The sequence below is a fragment of the Grampus griseus genome (genome assembly GCF_964374135.1).
Source record: "Grampus griseus genome assembly, chromosome: 5".
Taxonomy (NCBI): domain Eukaryota; kingdom Metazoa; phylum Chordata; class Mammalia; order Artiodactyla; family Delphinidae; genus Grampus; species Grampus griseus.
The window spans coordinates 77,007,985-77,031,102 of NC_138998.1; the positions used below are offsets into that span (position 1 = coordinate 77,007,985).

General features: G+C 33.8%; 1 protein-coding gene across 4 annotated transcripts in view; it reads right to left on the reverse strand.

Annotated features, from left to right (window-relative positions):
* STXBP5L (syntaxin binding protein 5L) overlaps positions 1-23,118 on the reverse strand; it is a gene marked incomplete at both ends in the record, with an annotated part of 357,252 nt that overhangs the window by 60,940 nt on the left and 273,194 nt on the right. For all 4 annotated transcript variants that reach the window (XM_082655376.1, XM_082655374.1, XM_082655375.1 and 1 more), the window contains one exon: positions 15,282-15,347. In XM_082655376.1, the coding sequence (XP_082511502.1) occupies positions 15,282-15,347 (66 nt within the window). The remainder of the gene's footprint in view (positions 1-15,281; positions 15,348-23,118) is intronic.

The following is a 23,118-nucleotide window of genomic DNA, read 5'->3' on the forward strand; positions in this document are numbered from 1 at the left end:
CACACATAAAAATATTTTGGAGTTACCGTGCCATGGTGGAGTCCTGAAAGACCTATACACCTCTAATTTTGTTGCCATTTCCCACCCCCCATTTTTTTATAAGTGGTTATGATATAGCCAGGCAAAGAGGTATATTTATTAGAATTTGCCCCAGCATACAAAATTTTAATGTCATGACTCTAGCTTTCTTGCCACCTGAAAATATGTATTACATTTCTATCTAAATGATGTTAGTGAATCAGTGACTTTTTCTTAGTGTCATATGAGCAAATGTTAGTGTCATATGATAAGCTCCATATGAGCAAATGTTAACTGATTATGAAACTTTATTTCTGTTCTTGTCTATCTTGAATTATAAACTCCTAGAGAGAACTAGGTTCTTCAACACACCTTTTTGAAAGCATACAAAAGGAGGTCAAGTAATTTGTGGAGTGAGAGGAACTTGAGGTCTAAAGATTAGGTTGGTTCCAGCTAAGCCATGTACTAGCACGATAAACTTGGGCAAGTTATAGAATTATTTTTCTTAGCCATAATTCTCCACTCATATAAAATGAGAACTATACCAACCTTACAGGATTGCTATAGAACTAAATATGATAATACTCATGAAAAATACCTTGAGTACTTTAAAGTACTATACCAATGTTGATTACTGTTTTTAGCAAACAAGGTTTAATAAATTCAGATTGTGATAATTTGATTATATAAATTATAAAAACTATTTTCAAAACCAGTTTTTCCTGGAACTTAAATGGTAAACAGTGTTTCTGATGTTTCATGAAAAATATATCTAAGTTCTTTTTAATTTTTTTGTTAAAACATTGTCTCTTTATAATTTAGCAACTTCTCTCTGCTTGGATGTCATAATTGCTTGGGTTTTTTTTTTCCAGCTTTTTTTTTTTTTTTTTTTTTGCGGTACGCGGGCCTCTCACTTTTGTGTCCTCTCCCGTTGCCGATCACAGGCTCCGGACACGCAGGCTCAGCGGCCATGGCTCATGGGCCTAGCTGCTCCGCAGCATGTGGGATCTTCCTGGACTGGGGCATGAACCTGTGTCCCCTGCATTGGCAGGCGGACTCTCAATCACTGCGCCACCAGGGAAGCCCTTTCCAGCTCTTTTAAAAAATTTTTATTTTATATTGGGGTATAGTTGATTAACAATGATGCATCAGCCTCAGTGTACAGCAAAGTGACTCAGCCATACATGTACGTGTATTTATTCTTTTTCAAATTCCTTTCCCATCTAGGCCACCACAGAATATTGAACAGAGCTCCCTTCACTACATAGCAGGTCCCCGTTGGCCATCTGTTCAACACATAGTAGTGTGTATATGTCAATCTCAAACTCCCAATCCATCCCCTCCCATTCCTCCACCCCGGCAACCACAAGTCCATCCTCCAACTCTGTGAGTCTGTTTCCGTTTTGTAAATAAATTTATATCATTTTTTTAGATTCCACATAAAAGTGGTATCATATGATAATTGTATTTCTCTGTATGACTTACTTCACTTACTGTGATAAGCTCCAGGTCCATCCACGTTGCTGCAAAGGGCGTTGTTTCATTCTTTTTAATGGCTGAGTAACATTCCATTGTATAAATGTATCACAGCTTCTTTATCCATTTATCTGTCAATGGACATTTAGGTTGCTTCCATGCCTTGGCTATTCTAAACAGTGCTGCAATGAACATTGGGGTGCATGTATCCTTTCAAACCATGGTTTTCTCCAGGTATATGCCCAGGAGTGGGATTGCTGGGTCATATGGTAGCTCTATTTTTAGTTTGTAAAGGAACCTCCATACTGTCCTCCATAGTGGCTATACCAATTTACATTCCCACCAACAGTGTAGGAGGATTTCCTTTTCTCCACACCCTCTCCAGCATTTATTGTTTGTAGCCTTTTTAATGATGGCTGCTCTGACTGGTGTGCAGTAATATCTCATTGTAATTTGATTTGCATTTCTCTAATAATTAGCAGTGTTGAGCATCTTTTTATGTGCCTCTTGGCCATCTGAATGTCTTCTTTGGAGAAATGTCTATTTAGGTCTTATGGCCATTTTTTTTATTGGGGTGTTCTTTTTTTGGTATTGAGCTGCATGAGCTGTTTTTAGATTTTGGAGATTAATCCCTTGTCAGTTGCTTCGTTTGCAAATATTTTCTCCCATTCTGAGGGTTGTCTTTTCATCTTGTTTATGGTTTCCTTTGCTGTGCAAAAGCTTTTGACTTTAATTAGTTCCCATTTGTTTATTTTTGTTTTTATTTCCATTATGCTAGGAGATGGATTGAAAATATATTGCTGTGATTTATGTCAAAAAGTGTTCTTCAGTTGTTTTCCTCTAAGAGTTTTATAGTATCAGGCCTTATATATAGGTCTTTAATCCATTTTGAGTTTATTTTTGTGTATGGTGTTAAAGAATGTTCTAATTTCATTCTTGTACATGTAGCTGTCCAGTTTTCCCAGCACAATTTATTGAAGAGACTGTCTTTTATCCATTGTATAGTCTTGCCTCCTTTGTCATAGATTAATTGACCATAGGTGCTGGGTTTATTTCTAGGCTTTCTATCTGTTTCACTGATCTATATTTCTGTTTTTGTGCCAGTTCCATACTGTTTTGATGGCTGTAGCTTTGTAGTATAGTCTGAAGTCAGGGAGCCTGATTCTTCCAGCTCCATTTTTCTTTCTCAAGATTGCTTTGGCTATTCATGGTCTTTTGTGTCTCCATACAAATTGTGAAATTTTTAATTCTAGTTCTGTGAAAAATGCCATTGGTAATTTGATAGAGATTGCACTGAAGCTGTAGTATGGTCATTTTGACAATATTGATTCTTCCAATCCAAGAACATGGTATATCTTTTCATCCTGTTTGTGTCATCTTTGATTTCTTTCATTAGCATCTTATAGTTGTCAGAGTACAAGTCTTTTGCTTCCTTAGGTAGGTTTATTCCTAGTTATTTTATTCTTTTTGATGCAATGGTAAATGGGATTGTTTCCTTAATTTCTCTTTCTGATCTTTCGTTGTTAGTGTATAGAAATGCAACAGATTTCTGTGTATAAATTTTGTATCCTGCAACTACCAAATTCATTGATGAGATCTAGTAGTTTTCTGGTAGCATCTTTAGGATTTTCTATGTATAGTATCATGTCATCTGCAAACAGTGACAGTTTTACTTCTTTTCCAATTTGTATTCTTTTTATTTCTTTTTCTTCTCTGACTGCCATGGCTAGGACTTCCAAAACTATGTTTAATAAAAGTGGCAACAGTGGACATCCTTGTCTTGTTCCTGTTCTTAGAGGAAATGCTTTCAGCTTTTCACCATTGAGTATGATGTTATCTGTAGGTTTGTCATATATGGCCTTTATTATGTTGAGGTATGTTGCCTGTGTGCCCACTTTCTGGAGAGCTTTTACCATAAATCAGTGTTGAATTTTGTGAAAAGCTTTTTCTGCATCTATTGAGATGATTATATGGCTTATATTCTTCAATCTGTTGATGTGGTGTATCACATTGATTTGCAGATATTGAAGAATCTTTGCATCCCTGGGATAAATCCCACTTGATCATGGTGTATGATCTTTTTATTGTATTGTTGGATTCGGTTTGCTAGTACTTTGTTGAGAATTTTTGCATCTATGTTCATCAGCAATATTGATCTGTAGTTTTCTTTTTTGTGTGATATCTTTGTCTGGTTTTGGTATCAGGGTGATGGTGGCCTCATAGAATGAGTTTGGTAGTGTTCCTTCCTCTGCAATTTTTTGGAAGAGTTTCAGAAGGATAGGTGTTACCTCTTCTCTAAATGTTTGATAGAATTCACCTGTGAAGCCATCTGGTTGTGGACTTTTGTTGGGAGTTTTTATTATTTATTTATTATTATTGTTTTTTTCGGTATGCGGGCCTCTCACTGTTGTGGCCTCTCCCGTTGCGGAGCACAGGCTCTGGATGTGCAGGCTCAGCGGCCATGGCTCACGGGCCCAGCTGCTCCACAGCACGTGGGATCTTCCCGGACCGGGGCACAAACCCGTGTCCACTGCATTGGCAGGCAGACTCTCAACCACTACGCCACCAGGAAAGCCCTGTTGGGAGTTTTTAAATCACAGTTTCAATTTCAGTAATTGTGATTGGTCTGTTCATATTTTCAATTTCTTCCTGGTTCAGTCTTGGAAGGTTGTACCTTTCTAAGAATTTGTCCATTTCTTGTAGGTTGTCCATGTTGTTGGCATAGAGTTGATTGTAGTGGTCTCTTATGATGCTTTGTATTTCTGTGGTGTCCATTGTAACTTTTCCTTTTTCATTCCTAATTTTATTGATTTGATCCCGCTCTCTTTTTTTCTTGATGATTCTGGTTAAAGGTTTATCAATATTGTTTATCTTTTCAAAGAACCAGATTTTAGTTTCATTGATCTTTGCTATTGTTTTCTTTGTCTCTATTTCATTTATTTCCTCTCTGAGCTTTATGATTTCTTTCCTTCTACTAACTTTGGGTTTTGTTGTTTCTTGTTTCTCTAGTTGCTTTAGTTGTAAGGTTAACTTGTTTATTTGAGATTTTCTTGTTTCCTGTGGTAAGACTATATTGCTATAAACTTTCCTCTTAGAACTGCTTTTGCTGCATCCCATAGGTTTTAGATCATTGTGCTTTTGTTTTCATTTGTCTCTAGGTATTATTTCCTTTCTGATTTCTTCAGTGAGCCATTGGTTGTTTAGTAGCATATTGTTTATCCTCCAAGTATTTGTGTTTTTTTTAGTTTTTTTTTTCTTGTAGTTGATTTCTAATCTCATAGTGTTGTGGTTCGAAAATATGCTTGATATGATTTCAGTTTTCTTAAATTTTCCAAGGCTCACTTTGTGGCCTAGCATGTGATCTATCCTTCAGAATGTTCCATGTGTGCTTGAGAAGAATGTGTATTCTCTTGCTTTTGGATGAAGTGGTCTATAAATCTCAATTAAGTCCATCTGGTCTAATGTGTCATTTAAGGCCTGTGTTTCCTTACTGATCTTCTGTCTGTCAATCTTTCTAATGAGGAAAGTGGAGTGTTAAAGTCCCCCATTGTTATTGTGAATTTCTCCTTTTATGGCTGTTAGTGTTTGCCTTATATATTGAGATGCTCCTATGTTGGGTGCATAAATCTTCACAATTGTATCTTCTTCTTGGATTTATTCCTTGATCATTATGTAGTGTCTTTCTTTTTCTCTTGTAACAGTCTTTATTTCAAAGTCTATTTTCTCTGATATGAGTATTGTTACTCCAGCTTTCTTTTGATTTCCATTTGCATGGAATACCTTTTTCCATCCCCTCACTTTCAGGCTGTATTTGTCCCTAGATCTGAAGTGGGTGGGTCTCTTGTAGAGAGCACATATATGGGTCTTGTTTTTGTATCCATTCAGCCACTCTGTCTTTTGGTTGGGGCATTTAATCTGTTTATGTTTAAGGTAATTACTGATATACATATTCTTATTTCCATTTTGTTAATTGTTTTGGATTTGTTTTTGAAGGTCTTTTTTCTTCCTGTTTTGTTCTCTTCTCTTGTGATTTGATGAATATCTTTCATGTTGTGTTTGGATTGCTTTTTCTTTTTTGTGTATCTTTGTAGATTTTCCATTTGTGGTTACCATGAGGTTTTGATGTAGCACTCTATGTATAAAGAAGATTGTTTTAAGTTGATGATCTTTTCATTTTAAATGCATTTCCAATATCCTGCATTTGTACTCTCCTCTTCTCACAATTGCTGGTTTTGAATTCGTATTTGTATGTGGATGATTTCCTACCTTTACTGTGTGTTGGCCTTTACCAGAGAGCTTTTCCCTTTGTAATTTTCTTGTTTTTAGTTGTGGCCTTTTCTCTTCCACCTAGAGAAGTTCCTTTAGCATATTTTGTAAAGCTGGTCTGGTAGTGCTGAATTCTCTTAGCTTTTGCTTGTCTGTAAAGCTTTTGACTTCTCCATCAAATCTGAATGAGAACCTTGCTGGGTAGCGTATTCTTGGTTGTAGGTTCTTCCCTTTCATCACTTTAAATGTATCTTGCCAACCCCTTCTGGCCTGCAGAATTTCTGCTGAAAAATCAGCTGATAACCTTATGGGAGTTCCCTTGTATATTATTTGTTGATTTTTCTCTTGTTCTTTTTAATATTTTTTCTTTGACTTTAATTTTTTCAATTTGATTACTGTGTGTCTCTGCATGTTCCTTCTTGGGTTTATCCTGCCTGGGACTCTCTGTGCTTCCTAGACTTGGGTGACTGTTTCCTTTCCCATGTTAGGGAAGTTTTCAACTATTATCTCTTCAAATGTTTTCTCAGGTCCTTTCTCTCTCTCTCCTCCTTCTGGGACCCCTATAAAGTGAATGTTGGTGCATTTTATATTGTCCCAGAGGACTCTTAGACTGTCTTCATTTCTTTTCATTCTTTTTTCTTTATTCTGTTCTGTAGCAGTGATTTCCACCATTCTGTCTTCCAGTTCACTTATCCATTCTTCTGCCTCACTTATTCTGCTATTGATTCCTTCCAGTGTATTTTGTATTTCACTTATGATATTATTCATCTGTTTGTTTGTTCTTTAGTTCTTCTAGGTCTTTGTTAAACATTTCTTGTATCTTTCTGATCTGTGCCTCCATTCTTTTTCTGAGATCTTGGGTCATCTTTACTATCATTACTCTGAATTGTTTTTCAGGTAGATTGCCTATCTCCACTTCATTTAGCTGTTCTTCTGGGGTTTTATCTTCTTCCTTCATCTGGGACATATTCCTCTGATGTCTCATGTTGTCTAATTTTCTGTGATTGTGGTTTCCATTCCGCAGGCTGTGGGGTTGTAGTTCTTTTGCTTCTGTTGTCTTCCCCCTGGTGGAGGAGGCTGTCTAAGAGGCTTCTGAAGGCTTCATGATGGGAGGGACTGCTTCCTGCCCACTGGCGGCTGGAGCTGGGTCTTTTTCCTCTGGAGGGCAGGGCCATGTCAGGGGATGTGTTTTACGGGCAGCTGTGTGCTCAGAAGACTTTAAGTTGCCTGTTGGATGATGCGTGGGGCTGAGTTCCTGCCCTGTAGGTTGTTTGGCCTGAGGTGTCCCCACACTGGAGCCTACAGGCTGTTGGGTGGGGCCAGATCTTGGAGAGGAAATGATGGCCTCCAGGAGGGATCACACCAATGAGTTTCCACCAGTGTTTTTGTCCTTGCAGTGAGCCACAGCTGCCCCCCCAACCTCCACAGGAGACCCCCCCAATACTAGCAGGTAAGTCTGCCCCAGGCTCTTATGAGGCATCTTCATTTTTTACTGGTCCTGGTGCACACGAGCCCTTGTGTGTGCCTCCAAGAGTGGAGTTTTTGTCTCCCCCAGTCCTGTGGAATTCCTGTGATCAAACTCCACTGCCCTTCAAAGCCAGATTCTCTGTGGGCTCTTCCTTCCATTGCTAGAACCCCAGGCTAGGGAGCCTGATGTGGGGCTCACACTTTCACTCCTGTGGGAGAACTTCTGTGGTATAATTATTTTCCAGTTTGTGGATTGACCACTTGGTGGGTATGGGATTTATCACGATTGTGCTCCTACTGTCTCACTGTGGTTTCTTTGTCTTGTAGGATGTAGAGGATCATTTTTGGTATTTTCCAGCATTTTTTGTGGTTGATTGTTCAGCAGTTATTATTTTGGTGTTTTTGTAAGAAGGGGTGTGCTCACATCCTTCTACTCTGCCATCTTGTCTCCACTGACCGGATGTCATATAATTCCAATTGTGATTATTTTTTGTAATTCCCATATTTTTTGTTCTCAATTTATTAATGAAAATCAGGGGGAAAGCTTAGGCTTTACAACTAAATAAAACTCAGTTGGGATTCTAGCTCCATTTATTTAAATACTCTGAGCTTCAGTTTTCTCATCAGAAAAAAGGCATATCACAGGGGTGTTGTATTACACAAGGAAAAAAAAAGAAACTGCTGTCTTGGAAAATTGTGGGTTACAATTATTTTTAGGTTCCTTAGTCACTGACTTTACTTGGGGTCTAGAACATTGGTAATTCAGGCTTGTTAAAGTTGTAAATCTAGTCACAACTATTTTTTAATGAATGCCTAATTTAAGAAGCTGTACAACTTGTGTTTGATTCTGATTTGGTCCCTATGAGCAGCATCAAATATTCAATGAATCTGCATAAAATTTACAGGACCTTTTTTCTGCTCACTACTTTTGAGAGAGCAGTGCCCCTCTGAGGTGATTCTTTGCAGTTTCCATGATAATCACAGTTGTTTCTGATCACAGAAAATATTTAATTGTATCATGAAGAGTTAAGAAGAATTTTTACAAAACTACTTTTTGGCTGTTAGGTTTTCCCTAAATTATCTGTTGGCCACTCCATTATTTTCTTATAGGCCTGATGAAATTATCCAGGTTTACAGTAAAAAAAAACCCCACCACTGTCTAAATTCTATGGCAAATGTCAAAAGCCTTAGGTATTCCTGCTTTATATCTCCTGAAGTTGGTGTCTGTAGTTTTAACCACTGCTTTAGGAAAATTAGTCTTCATTCACCGTGAGAGACCTGTGTTTTCAGCACAACAAGTAAGAATAAAGGTTTTGAGACAAATTGTGAAGTCTAGAAAATTATGGAGTATGAATAACTTCTTTGTTCATAAAAGAGATTTTCACTTTCACCTGGCAAGTGATGTACTTGATTCCTCTGTCTCACAGCTGGTATTTCATTCCTATAAAAGCCTGGTGCTGCCTCGGGAGTTCTGGTAGCAAGTCCTAAAGGAAGGGAATAAAAAACTATTGGCATGTAATTTTTAGCCCAAGTAAACCAAGTATTTTTACCTTAGAGGTGAATTTCATTATAACTATTTGGAAGGGTGTCTGTTTTGTGCCTTTACCTGAGTATTTTGGTACTGCCTCAACAGAGGACTCTTTGGAAGGAAGAAGCATTCTTCTTTAGAGGATGTAACGGGGTTCTAGACATGTAGAATCACACAGAGGCAGCATTCAAACTAGGCTATGAGACCTAGTTCTAACTCAGGTTTGAGAACAACAGAGTTGATTACTTCTTTTTTAGTATTTTGTGACATTATTTTTTGTGATATTTTTTAATAAAGATTTTTTTTTTTTTTTTTTTTTTTGCGGTATGTGGGCCTCTCACTGTTGTGGCCTCTCCCGTTGTGGAGCACAGGCTCCAGATGCACAGGCTCAGCGGCCATGGCTCACGGGCCCAGCCGCTCCGTGGCATGTGGGATATTCCCAGACCGGGGCACGAACCCGCGTCCCCTGCATCAGCAGGCGGACTCTCAACCACTGCGCCACCAGGGAAGCCCAAGATATTTTTAAGGATAAATATTTCTATCACCCTAGTCTTCACTTGAATTTGGTAGCATTATAAGTCTGTTGTATATTGTGGACAGTGAGAATCATGAGGATGGATAGCTGCATAGGTAGCAGCTGTATTAGGACATAATGCTAACCTAGAAAATGATGTTGAACTGGGAAAATGATTTTTAAAGGCAAACCTTCAAGTAGGACAAATTAGAAAAATGCACACCTTGTGGGCAGATATAACCCTACAGTTGAAGGCTTGGTTAGTTTCTTGGGCCAAAGAAAAAGGGGCTGTTTCCTTTAGGGGACTGCAGTTCTGTTCCAGGTAAGTGGAGCTAGGGCTCATGTTAGCTTCTGCTCACCCCCTTGGGATGTATGTTTATGCAGTGCACAAAATGCACAAGCTTACCTGGTGAGGGAAAAATGGTTACACAGCTTTAAGGAAAAATAATAACAATTTGTATAACTATTGCTTTAATGTTGGTTTCTGCAGATAGACTGTCAGTTCCATTTGGCATAGGGTATGTTAATTTTGTTCATTAGTTTATTCTCAGTGGATATCATAATATCACTCTAACTGTAGATATTGTAAATTACTTGTTAAATAGTTGGGTGAATGAATAATATGAAATGATTGTTATCCTGGAAGCTGAGAACATCAGCATTCTGGTTGGCTCACTGGGACCCTTTCAGCTCCCAATCCCTACTCTTGTCTCTCTCATCATCCTAAAGGAAATATTTAATAGTCATTCTATTAATTAGAATTATTATTCTATTAATATTTAATTTAATAAAATATTAAACTTCACCCTATATTACTTGTGGTTTATTGGGCTAAAAGGGAGTTTAAGATCCATATAGGAAAGCAGAGTTATAAAATGATTATCAGTTTCTGGCTCTCCTAATTTCTGACCTCTCTTACTCAGAGATATTCCTCATAATTAACTCTGAAATCTTGAAAGACTCATACCTGAGACTGGAAAAAAGAAAAGATATCTGCTAACACCACATCTATTCAGCATTGTTTTGGAGGTCCTAGCTAATTTTTTCCCTTAGAAAGAAGAAATGGAACTGTCATTTTAACAGGGGGGAGCATAATTGGATACATAGATAATCTAAAAGAATTGACAAATTACTGAAATAAGTTTATCAAATATTCCGGACATGAGGTCAATATACAAAAATTAATTATTTTTATATTCTAGCCATAAAAAATAATAAAAAGATATTTAAAAATTTACAACATAAAAATATCAAATACTGAGTAATAAAGCTAATGAAAGATGTGTAAGACCTCTACAAAGAAGACTAAAAATATTAAAGTAAAGAAGACACATAAATGGAGAGATACCAAGTGGAAAATTCATTGTTGAATGTCATTTCTGACCAACTGATCTATAGGTGAAATAAAATTACAATCACTATCCAGACATATTTGTTTGTGTGCAAACTGACGTTTTTTCTAAAAGTTATATGAAAAGAAAAGACCTAAAATAGCTATAGCATTCTTGAAAAAGAGCTACAAAAACAAAATTGAGGACCTATACAACCAGCAATACTATAAAGCTACAGCAATTAAAACAGTGTGGAATTGGATTAATGGTAAACACACAAATGAAATAGAACATAAAGTCTAGAAACATGCACATACATGGTAGAGTACACTAATTTGTGGCAAAAGTACCATTTCAGTGTAGTGGGGGAAATGATAGTTTTCTCATAAATGGTCCTTGTCAACTGGATACCTAAATGAAAGTAATAAACCTTGACTCTTTCCTCACATTAGACACAGAAATACCTTTCAAATGGAACTTGAACTTAAAAGTGAAGGTACAACAATAAGCCTCCTAGAAGATAGGGAAATAGTTTTATGAACTTGGGGTGGGCAAAGATTTTCTTAAAAATAAAACAAAGCACATAAAGCACTAATAATAAAAGAAAGTATTGATCAATTGAATAACATTAGCATTAAAAACTTCTGCTCATGATAAGATCACCTTTAAGAGAGTAAATGCAAGGCACAGAATGGGAAAAGATATTTTGCCCTATATACATCCAACAAAAGTACTTCTTTTTATGTATGTATCTACCTATCTACATACATATGCAGAATTTCTTATATATCAAAGAAAGTTGGCAACATAATAACAATGAGTAAAATACTTGAATATCTTATAAAAGAGGATATTAAAAATAGTCAATAAATGTAAAAGTTCATCAAAATCATTAGACATCAGGGATATGCACTGCAAGTTAATTCTACAGCAAGACAGCACTATATACACTCCAGAATGATTGAAACTGAAAAAAGAAAATTGGAAAGTATGTGGAACAAATAGAACTTTTATACACCGTTAATGGAAGTAAAATTGGTGCAACCACTTTAGAAAACTTGGTAGTATTTCCTGAAGCTGAACATATGCATACCCTATGACCTCAAAACTCACTCCCAGATACATGTAACACAGAAATGAGTTATATTTGTATTAAAAATTAGACAAGATTGGTCATAAAAGCTTTACTTATAATAGCCCCCAACTGAAAACCACCTAAAATGTTCAGCAATAATAAACTGCATAAATAAATTGACATATTCATATAATGGATCATTACACATCAATAAAAATCATTCAGCAACATAGATATCATACACATAATGTTGAACAAAATAAGCAAAAAATAAAAGTAAATACTGAATGATTCCATTCATCTGAGAGTCCAAAACCCACAAAACTAATCTATGATGATAAAAGTCAGAATAGTAGGTAACTTTGTGGGGGTTAGTGGCTGAGAGGGGCATAAGGGGAGGTGCCCGGGGTTCCAGTAACATTCTATATCTTGATCTGGGTAAGTTTACTTGGTGTATTCATTTGTAAAAACTAGTCTACCTGAACTCTTAAGAATTATGCACTTTGAGGTTTACATATTGCACCTCAGTTTAAAAAAAGTTTACCTCAAAAGAGGTAAGGCCAAGGAATACAAAAAGAAATTACAAATAAAAGCAAGAGTTGTGGTATTAATAGCAAACAAGGTGAATTCAGGTGAAGGACACAATATGAAATGAACAATGGTGATTAATGGTAAAGAATGTATGGATATATCTTTGAATATTTACACATGAATATTTTAAAAAATAAACAGCAGATACAAGGAAAAATAGACAGAAACACATGATTAATACAATATTTTAATTCACCTTTTCCCCATCTTTGACAAGTCAAGTAATCAAAATATAAGTAATGACATGAGAGACTTAAATAACATGATTAATAAGGTAAAACTTACAGCTACCTAATGCCACATATTTACATTAAATAACTCTTGGGTCAAAGAAATATAAACAAACTGTTTACTATATAGAAAATACTGTTAATGCAATCATAATATATCAAAAGCTATTACATGTTAAAACAGAGTTCAAAGAGAAATTTAGCCTTGTTTTATCAATATGTAAGAAACAATAAATATAAATGAATCAAGCATCTACCACAAAAAGGTGAAAAAGGAAAAAGTAAAATGAAGGAAAACAGAGGAGACTAATAAAGATAAAGCAGAAATCAGTAAGCTAAAAAACAAATTTAAAAAAACCAGTAAAACCACTGTTTGGGTTTAAACAGCAAAATAGATCAATTTAGTTACCCTAATTAAAGAAAGGCTCTCAATCTTTTCATATGTGTATTGTATATTTTTAGAAATGTTCCGTAATGAAAAAATTTTTCAGAGAAAGTACAAACATACAAGATAAGTAACTATAAAGGGTAAATGACAGGGGAATTCTACTAAAATGTTAAAAAGTAGATAACCAATAGTATTTAAATTGTTGGGCATAAAGAAGTCCTTAAAAGAAAAGATCAATGATTAGAAAAAAACTGCTCTAAGGCAAGATATACCACAAGCAAAGTTAAAAGTTAAAATTGAGAAAAATATTTGGATCTCATGTCATAAAGGGAAAATCTTCTTAACTTATGAAGAGGACTAATTAATTTAAAAAGAATGAACAACCCTATAGAAAATGGGCAAAGTATATGAATAGATAATTTACAAAAAATATTTAAAGAACTCTTAAATATATAAAAGGGTGTTCAACATCACTTATAATATGTGAGAGGTAAATTGAAACTGCATTGACATATTCTTTTTACCAAACAGACTTGCAAAGATAAAAAAATTTGATAACCAATATTTTCATGTTATTGCTAGAAGGAGAGAGAACTGTGCAAACCCCAAGAAGAGCAGTTGGGGAGTATCTATAAAGATTAAACAGGTGTATACTCTTTGACCCAGCAACTTCAATTTTAGGAATTTATCTGATAGATATACCTGCACACATTTAAAGTGAGGAATGTACCAAGGTTAGTCACTGTGGCATTGTTTGACATAGCAGTAGACTGGCACTAAACTATATGTCCTTTAATTGGTAAAATGATTAAATAAATTATAGTACACACATGTAATTCAATATCATATAAATGTAAATAATAAGAAAATACTTTATGTAATGAAATGGAAAGCAAGATACACTGTAAAGTGAAACAAGCAAAGTACAACGAAGTGCATAATATTACTATTTTTGTACAAAACAGAAGGCAAAAGTCTGTTTCTTTTTGGTTTGTTTACAAACACAAATTGCCTGGAAGGATAAACAAGAAACTACCAATAATGTTTAATTTTTCAAGAGAGTAGAAACAATGTATGGGGAAGGATGGGAGGGAAATTTATTTTTATTCTATTTCTTTTTGATATTAGAACCTAATAAATGTATTACTATTCAAATTCAGATTATGGATGAGAATTTAAAGTGAGGTTAAATTAATTGAATTTGATATAGAATATTAAATTATATTTTAATTGAAGATTTCTGACACGGGAAAATATCAAAGTAATATTTTAAGGAGATTAATTTTGCAACATGATATGCAAAATGAATTCTAAGAGGGAGAGATGGAAAATAGAGACACCTGTTAGAATAATTTTGTAATATTCTAGGTATGGTGTAATAAATACCTATATTAGGATGGTGCCAATGGGAATGCAAAAGAAAGGGTAAATGTATGAGACCATGCTTAACATGAAAGCAGTAAAATAAGGATTAGATGGATATGATTAAAACAGAAATTTACACAGGACACAACTAGATTCTATTCAGCCTACATTCCTGAAGAATAACAATAAACAACTAACAACTCTTAAGGAAGTAGGTTGAAGAATGTCACAATTCCAGCTGAATTTCTAGAAGTCAAAATTCATTGCTTTATAAAGAGATAACTAAATGTTTATAAATTTGCATGAAGTTAAAAATAAAATAAATAAAATAATTTAAATAAAAAAATAATTTTTTGATACTCTATGAAAACAGATCTACAATTCAATGTCAAAGATATACCTAATTTTTTGGTGCTTAAAAATTTACACATTACTATGTGTATATTACAGAAAAATCAGGTAAATAAAAAATTTTTAAAAAGCAAATTATTCACAATGCTGACACCCAACAATTTGTACTATACCTTTTTTTTTCACAGACCTTAAAAACTTATTCCTAAGAAGCTTTATACTCATATTTTTAATATAATGGGCTCACAACATATATTATCATTTTTCTTTTGCCAATGAATATACATGTTTCAAAACTATGATCCAGAGGGATGGTTTCATATGTTACTGCACCTACAGTATATATTTCCCACTAATTCAGCTCTAGCTATGAGACAGTTTCTGTATAATATTACAATTTTTACTTAGCATTATTAATATATCTGCAAAATAACTTCCTTTAAAATGTTTTTAGAAGTATTATACTCATACCTCTGATCTTAATTTTTTGGGAAGTAATAAATATTTTAAGACATTTATTTCTATTTTATTTTGGAATAGAATTTGCTTATGGTTAAATTTCAAAATGAAATTACACCTAATTACCAAAATTATGAATTTCTCAAGAATTATGAAGATAAAGCAGTAGATTACTGCAATGAAGTAATCTTCAGAAGATTGAAAAATACCACTCATGTTTACCTGAAGTGGGAGACTTGCAACGCTCAAGTTCCAGGGGAACTGGACTGTCATTCAGCTCAGTTAAACCTGAAAATAAAATGACAAAAAATGAGAAAATTTGCTAAAATTTCGCAGATAATTCTTATTAATTCCTATAAGTTTTAAAAGGTTTTATTTTTCCCCTGTGAGAACTTTTCTATGCTTATGTTATGACAATTATTTTGAAAAATTTTAACAATGACATAGGAAAAAATAAGCAATAACTGATATATAAAGGGTAACTGAATATGATGGTGGAAAGATATAAAAGTCCTTTTCTTATTTTTTCATATGAAGTAACTGTTTTAGTAAATGATGTAGTTTCATCTGAAAATAAACCAAGAAAAACATGAAGTAGAAGGGGTTTTTAAAAAGATCTAATCAAATCTTCCACTTCCAAGAGAAACGGTTATTGGCTTTTTAAAAGACCTTCAAGGAGATATAACAAATTTTAAATATTATACCTATTTATAAAAATGCAGTATTGTATAGTAAATACTAAATGATTTGTTCAATGGTATCAAATTCCTTCTTATAATAAGCACTATATTTTCCTCATTTCTAATATTTCTTATATTCTATTGTCACTTTCCTGAAAAATATAAGGATAGGCACAATAGATTAATAAACATTTTGTAATTCCCACTATCTGCCAGTCTGCTTTCCTGTGTCATTCACAAAATATCCTTAGGGTTTTCCTACCCTTATTGGAGAGTTTCATATTTTTTCTTTGTAAATAAGTATTCAGAGTTTTTACTTTAATGTAAATCCCATACCCAGGGGTACTTAAGAGCCATTGTCAATTACCCAAACCATCTTTATTCATATTCCTTTCCACCACCTCCTTTATATAATTTGTACCAATAAACTTGCTGTAGGTTCAAAAAAATCATAGAATTTTAGAAAATGTCCATTGTCACACTCTATCCCAACCCTTACATTTTATAAATAAGAAACTGTAAGTTCGGAGAGCTTAAACTATTTAAGGTTACAGAACTGAGTAGTGCCAAATCTTCAATAGAATTCTTTATATATTTTGCTTAAGAGTCTTTTGTCGGAAGTAGGTATTGTGAATATTTTCTTCCATTTGTGACTTAACTTTCCATTTTCTTGGTGACAATAAGATGTCTTTTGATGAGCAAAAGATTAATTTGCCTTAAGGGCAATTTATTGATTTTTTTCTTTTCTTTAGAATTTTTTTTTTTTGGTTCCTATATAAGTAATCATTGCCTACCCCATGGTAATGAAAATATCACTCTTTGTTTTCTCAAGAAACTTTTTTAATTTTTAGCTTTCATTTTCAGGGCTATAATTAATCTCAAGTTAATTTTGATTATGGTGTGAGGTAGGGATTAAGGTCCATTTTCCCCCTATTTGCCCAGTTGTTCACGATTATTTATTAAAAAGATTTTCCCTCCTCATTGATTTGTGTTAGTGCCTTAGTCAAAAATAAATTGACCATGTATGTGTGGGTCAAGTTCTGGATTCTCTATTCTGTAATCATTGGCCTATTTGTCTTTTTTTTTTTTGACTACCACACTATCTAATTAATGCAGGTTTATATTACATCTTGTAATCAGGAAGTGAAATCTTCCAACTTTGTTCTTTTGCAAAAGTGTTTTAGTTATTCTAGATTCTTTGCATTTCTACATACATTTTAAAATCAGTTTGTCAATTTCTATAAAAAGATATGTTAGATTATTATTGAGTTGTGATAAATCTATAGATAATTTGGTAGAATAAATATCTTAAAAATATTGAGTCTTCCAACCCATAAAGATGGTATCTCCTCCATTTCAATAATGTTTAAACATTTTCTTTCTGTAGATTTGAGTGTACAGGTCTTATACATGGCATTTTTCAAGTCTTCTATTTCCTCTTTGGCCTTCTGCCTAGTTCTCGTATTATATTTAAAAGTGGAGTATTAAAATTACCAATAATTGTTGAATTGTCTATCCCTTTGTTTCTGTCAGATATTGCTTCATGTACTTTGTAGCTCTGCTGTCAGGTGCATATATTTATAATTGTTATATCTTTTTGATATATTGACCATTTAATCATTTTAAATTGTCCCTCTTTAGTGAAATTTTTTGATTTAAAATGTATTTTGTCTGATATTGGTAGAGCTATTAGATTACTGATCTGAGATCTTTTTTCTAATTTAAGCTTCTAATGTTGTAAATTTTCCATTAGGCACTACTTTAGTAACATCTCAATATCACAAATTTTGATATTTTGTGTTTATACTTTCACTAAGATAAAAATATTTTTAAAATTCCCTTGTGATTTCTTTTTTAAGTCATGAGCTATTCTTAATTTTCAAATATTTGGGGATTTTAAGACATATTTGTTACTGATTTCTAATTTAATTTCTTTTATGATCAGAGAACTTACTCTGCTTGATTTTAATTCTTTATTGTTTCATGACTCAGTCTATATTTGTGAATATTCCACATCTAATGAAAAAAATGCACATTTTCATTAGTGTGGTGTAGGTGTCTATTTATGTCGGGTCAATTTGGTTAAGAGAGTTGCTTAAGTTTTTTATAGCCTTACCAATTTTTGTCCTTAGACAACTCAAGTGAAGTGCTAATCAATCAGATTCTACACAGTACTGAATTGAACTAGGGCTGGTCTGCAGCTTTAATTAGATTAGGTTTCCCTTCAAAATCTCTTTGCTCCTCAATCCAACACTCAAACTTCCCTAACCCTTCCTCAAGGGGCTGATTCCTAATTTTCCCAGTATTTGTGCAGAAAGAGGGTTAAGATGCAGTTTCAGATAGTTTAATTCAGCTTGGGTCAAATTCTATAAAAACCCACTTTGAGAGTGCATAAATTCTCTGTGCTTTCTCATTTGCTGCCACTTTCTCAGAAAAATTCTGAGAGTTGGTGGGGTTAGTTGGCAGAGAATTGCCAAACTGAATAATTTTGTGTTTAGAGCTATTTCAGATTCCCATTCAACAGTTCAGTCCAGATAGTCATTAAACCTATAGTTGTTCCTATTCTTTGCAGTCTGTCCATCTATAGAAGGCCCATTCCTTTCCTGACCTGTGTCCAGCTCAGTCACTTGCCCCAGGTATAAAAGCAGCTGGGGGTTCTGCTTATCTATGAATGGCTCTTATCTCTCTGGAATTCAGTTAATCAAGGCTTCTTTGAATCCACTCTTCAGAAGCCTCGTAGAAAAGTATAATTTTAATTTTATCATTGTTATTATCACAGGATTTTATTATTGTTGTGTCATCATTGTTACCACGGGGATGAAGAATTTTTATATCTTTCAACATCCTATCTGGAAATGGAAAGCCCCTCCATTTATGTCTAATCTCTTGGAAATACTGTTAAAGCTGTATTGAAGGCATGTGGAACAAAGGAATGGAAACCAGGTAAACTGGTTAATCCATTACTGACACTAGTAGGTATTCATTGAAGTGCTCAGGGTAATGCCAAATAATTGTGTTTTTCCTCATAATATATTGAACACTCAATGGTGAGATTTCCCAAAGATTATGTGGAGAAAGTTATGTTTGATATATGGATAAGTAAAGCAAATGGACAACTAAATTTGGAAGATTTGTATGGTGATTCATTAGAAAATAGTAAATCCCGGTTAAGATCAGATAGAGATATTTTATGGTAAATAAATAATTGAATATCAGAAGACAAAACCCCCTTGGGTACAATGAATTATATCAACATTTATTTAAAGATTTCTAAGAATATATACCTATAATATGTCTTAATGGATAATTTAATCAATATCTTATTTGAAGTAGCAACTTGTGAATGTTAAATAAAATACCAATATTCTTTAGGAGACTAATACCCAGTGTACAAATGTCTTCACATATATAAATAGTCTACACTTTGGGAATGTTCTTACCAAATTACCATTTACCATATAAACTTCTCTGGTCTCAATGCTTTCAAATTTGATTGACATTTTAGCCAAATAATTTTTTTGTTGTGGGGTGATATATTGCAGGATGTTTATCAGCATCTATGGCTTCTACCCACTAGATGCCAGTAGAGTACTCCTCCCCGCAATTGTGACAACAAAAAATGTTTCCAGACATTGCCAAATATCCTCTGGGGGACAAAATCATGCCGGGTTGAGAACCACTGCCCTAAGTTATATTAGCTGTTTTATTTGTTCGAGTCACACTGAAATTACTATTAAACTAAACTCTAGAAAACTCACATAAATTACTAAGTAATATCTCCCCTATTTTTAATTTCTTTGTTCATTTTTTTAGAATTCAAAGATGGAACCTTATATTTTTATCAGTGTGCTTTTCAGTACAAAGTTTGGAGTAAGAAAACACTGTCAAACTGATTTCAAAAAGAAACCTATTAAAATACAGAACTGAAAAGCAGAGATGTGAAAATCACTTGTTTCATTTCTCAACCAAATCATACATTTTGTAACTTATCCCTCTGATTCTGTAGCTTTCTCCTTTTCTTTTATGTACCTCTCTATTACAATAGAGAAAACTTCCTATTAAATACTAATCTTTGTACATATGCTCTGATTTCCTCTCCTGTAACTTTCTGAAGGATTTTGCTTCTTTAGTTATTATTCCCTCTGTCCCCTACCACCAATCTCTCTTTCTCTATGGATCATTCAATATTCACATCAACTTTAAAATATGCTCTTTATCTAAAATGAAAAAAATCCTTCTTTTAACACTTTATTCCAATGCAGGTACTGACCTATTTTTTGGCACCCCTTCATAACCAAACATCTCAAAAGAGTTATTTAGTTGTGCTGTTTCCTCACTTGCCACTCCTTAGTCTAATATAATTGTAGCTTCTATCCCAATATTTTTCAAAACTACTTTTTAGAGAGTCACTAATAACCTTCACAGCACAGCACGCACTAGACCCTTTTCTAAGCTTACCCTACTTATTCTATCTGTAGCATTTGATGTGGTTGACCACTTCTTGAAACACTCCCCTTTAATTTGGCTTCTGCAATAGTCTCATTTCTTCTCTTCTCTCTGGCAAGTCCTCTCTGCCAGCTATTCTTCTTCCTTTGGAAATTAAATGTTGAAATTCCTGTTTCTTTATCCACAAGTCCCCTCTTCCCTTCTTCTGCTCCCTCCATGCCTACATAACTTCATTCCCATAACATTACATACTAAATTACAGCCCTGATATTCAGATTTGTTTACCTATCCACTTATCGTCTTCACTTGGATAAACAATACACACCAAAATTTAACATGTCTAAAACCGAACTCTATTCCCTACCAACATACTGTGCCTCAACCCTAGTTTCTTCATCTTTGTAAATAATATCATGACAGTCATTGGCTCAAGCCCAAATTTGGAAATAATCTTTGATTCCACTTTCTGATCTCCCAAATTGAATTATAATTAGTAGCTCTGTAAGTGATTCTTGCACCTATCTTTTTTCTCCAACAACAGTGCTATCACCCTGGCCAAAGCTACCTTTTCCTGCCTGGAGTATAATATTGGCCTCCCAACTGGTATACTGGCTTTCATTCTTTTTGGCCCCACAATATTTTCTTCATTCAGCAGTGTGGATAACATTTTTAAGATATAAATCAAAGCATATCATTTTCTTGCTCAAAACAGAATTTCTTATAATTGCTTTAGAAGTTTGTATGATCTTGTCCCTGCTCATCTAGACATCAAAATCTTAACCCACTTTCCCTCTCAATCACTACACCCCAAGCCTCCTTGACCTTCTATTTCTAGAAGATAGTTAAAGTCCTTGACCACCTTAGAACCACCTTAGAACCTTCTTATAAGCTGTTCATTCTGCCTGGAATACACTGCTCCCTGCCCTTTATGTGCCTAGTTCTCTTTTAAAAAATAACTCTTTGAGGTTCAACTGACATATTTATAAAGTATTTAATTTGATAAATCTTGACATATGTATACCCCTGTGAAACCATCTCTACAATCAAGATAATAAATGTATCCAAGAGTTTCTTTGTGTCCTTTTGTAACCCTCCCTTCCAGCCCTCTCCATATCAGCCCCTTCCCCATCCCCAGGCAACCACTGGTCTGCTTTCTGTCACTCTGCATTAGTTTTCAGTTCCTAGAATTTTATATAAATGGAATCATACAGTATCTGCCCTTTTTGTCTGGTTTCTCTAATTCAATGTCAGATTCATTATTTTGAGATTCATCCATGGTATAGCACATATCAATAGTGCATACATTTTTATTACTGCGTAGTAGACCAATGAACAAACATACGAGATTTGTTTATTCATTTAGTTTTTGACGGAGATTTTAGTTGTTTTAGTTTTTGATTACTAAAGATATTTGAATTTTTGGCTGCTATGAATGTCTTTGTATGGATATATGCTTTCATTTATCTAGGGTAAATAACTAGATTAAAGTGGCTAGGTCATATTATAAGTGTATGTTTAAATCTTTAGAACCTGACAAATGGTTATACCATTGTACATTCCCACCAGTAGCGTGTAAGAGATTCTATTTTTTCTACATTCTTGCCAGTACTTGGTATGATCAGTCTTTTAAATTATAGTCATGATAATAGATGTATTATTATATCTCATTGTAGTTTTAATTTGATTTTCTTAATAATGAATGTTTTTGAGTATCTTTTCATATTCTTATTTTTATCACTATATTTTCATTTGTGAATTATTTATTCAAATTTTTGGCCTATATTTTTATTGGGTTGTTTGCTTATTATTGAGTTCTGAGAAATTAAAAAATGTTATTCTAGATACAAGTCCTTTATCAGATATATGCTTTGCAAATATTTTCTCCTAGTCCATGGCTTAACTTTTCACTCTCAAAACAGTGTCTTATAAAGAGCAGAAATTTTTACTTTTGAAAAAATCCAATTTATCCATACATTTGTTCTTTTATGGAGTATGTCATTGGTATATTACCTAAAACACTTTTGCCTAACCTAAGGTAACAAAATTTTTCTTCTTTCTTCCTAGATTTATGGTTTTAGGTTTTATATTAAAGCTTATGATCCACTGTAAGTTAACTGTTAAAAATATAGTACAAAGTATGGATCAAAGTTATTTTTTTTACAAGAGGATATTCAACTGTTTAAATATCATTTGTAGAAAAGATTATTCTTTCTCTGCTTAATTACCTTTTCATCTTTGTAAAAAAATCGGTTGTCCATATATGTGTAGATGTATTTCTGGAGTCTGTTGAGTTCCATTAACATATCTGTCTTTGGACCAATACCAACCTGACTCAATAACATACTAATTTTTTAAAAAGTCTTGAAATTAGGTAGTGTTGGTTCTCCAAGATTGTTCTTTTCAAAGCTGTTTTGACTACTATAAATCCTTTGCATTTCTATATGGACTTTAGAAATCAGTTTGTCAATTTCTATTAAAAAGTCTGCTGGATATTTATTGGGATTGTATTGAACTACAGATCAATTGGGAGAGAACTGATATCTTAATAATATTGAGACATGTAATTTTTCATTTTTTAAGGTCTTCTTTAACTTCTCTCAGAAATGTTTTCCGGTTTTCAACGCATGGGTCTTTCACATCTGTTGTTTAACTTATGGCTAAGTGTTGCAGGTTGACAGAAATAAAATTGATTTTTGTATACTGACCTTATATCCTGTACTTTGTTAAACTCACTTACTAGTTCTAGTAGCTCTTTTGTAGACTTCATTAGATTTTCTTCATAGATGATCATGTTGTCTATGAAAAAGGATGATTTAACTTCTTTTCCAGTCTGGATAACTTTTCTTTTTCTTGCCTGACTACACTGGCTAGAATCCCCAGTACAATGTTAATTAGAAGCAGATGTGAATTTCATATATATATATATATATATA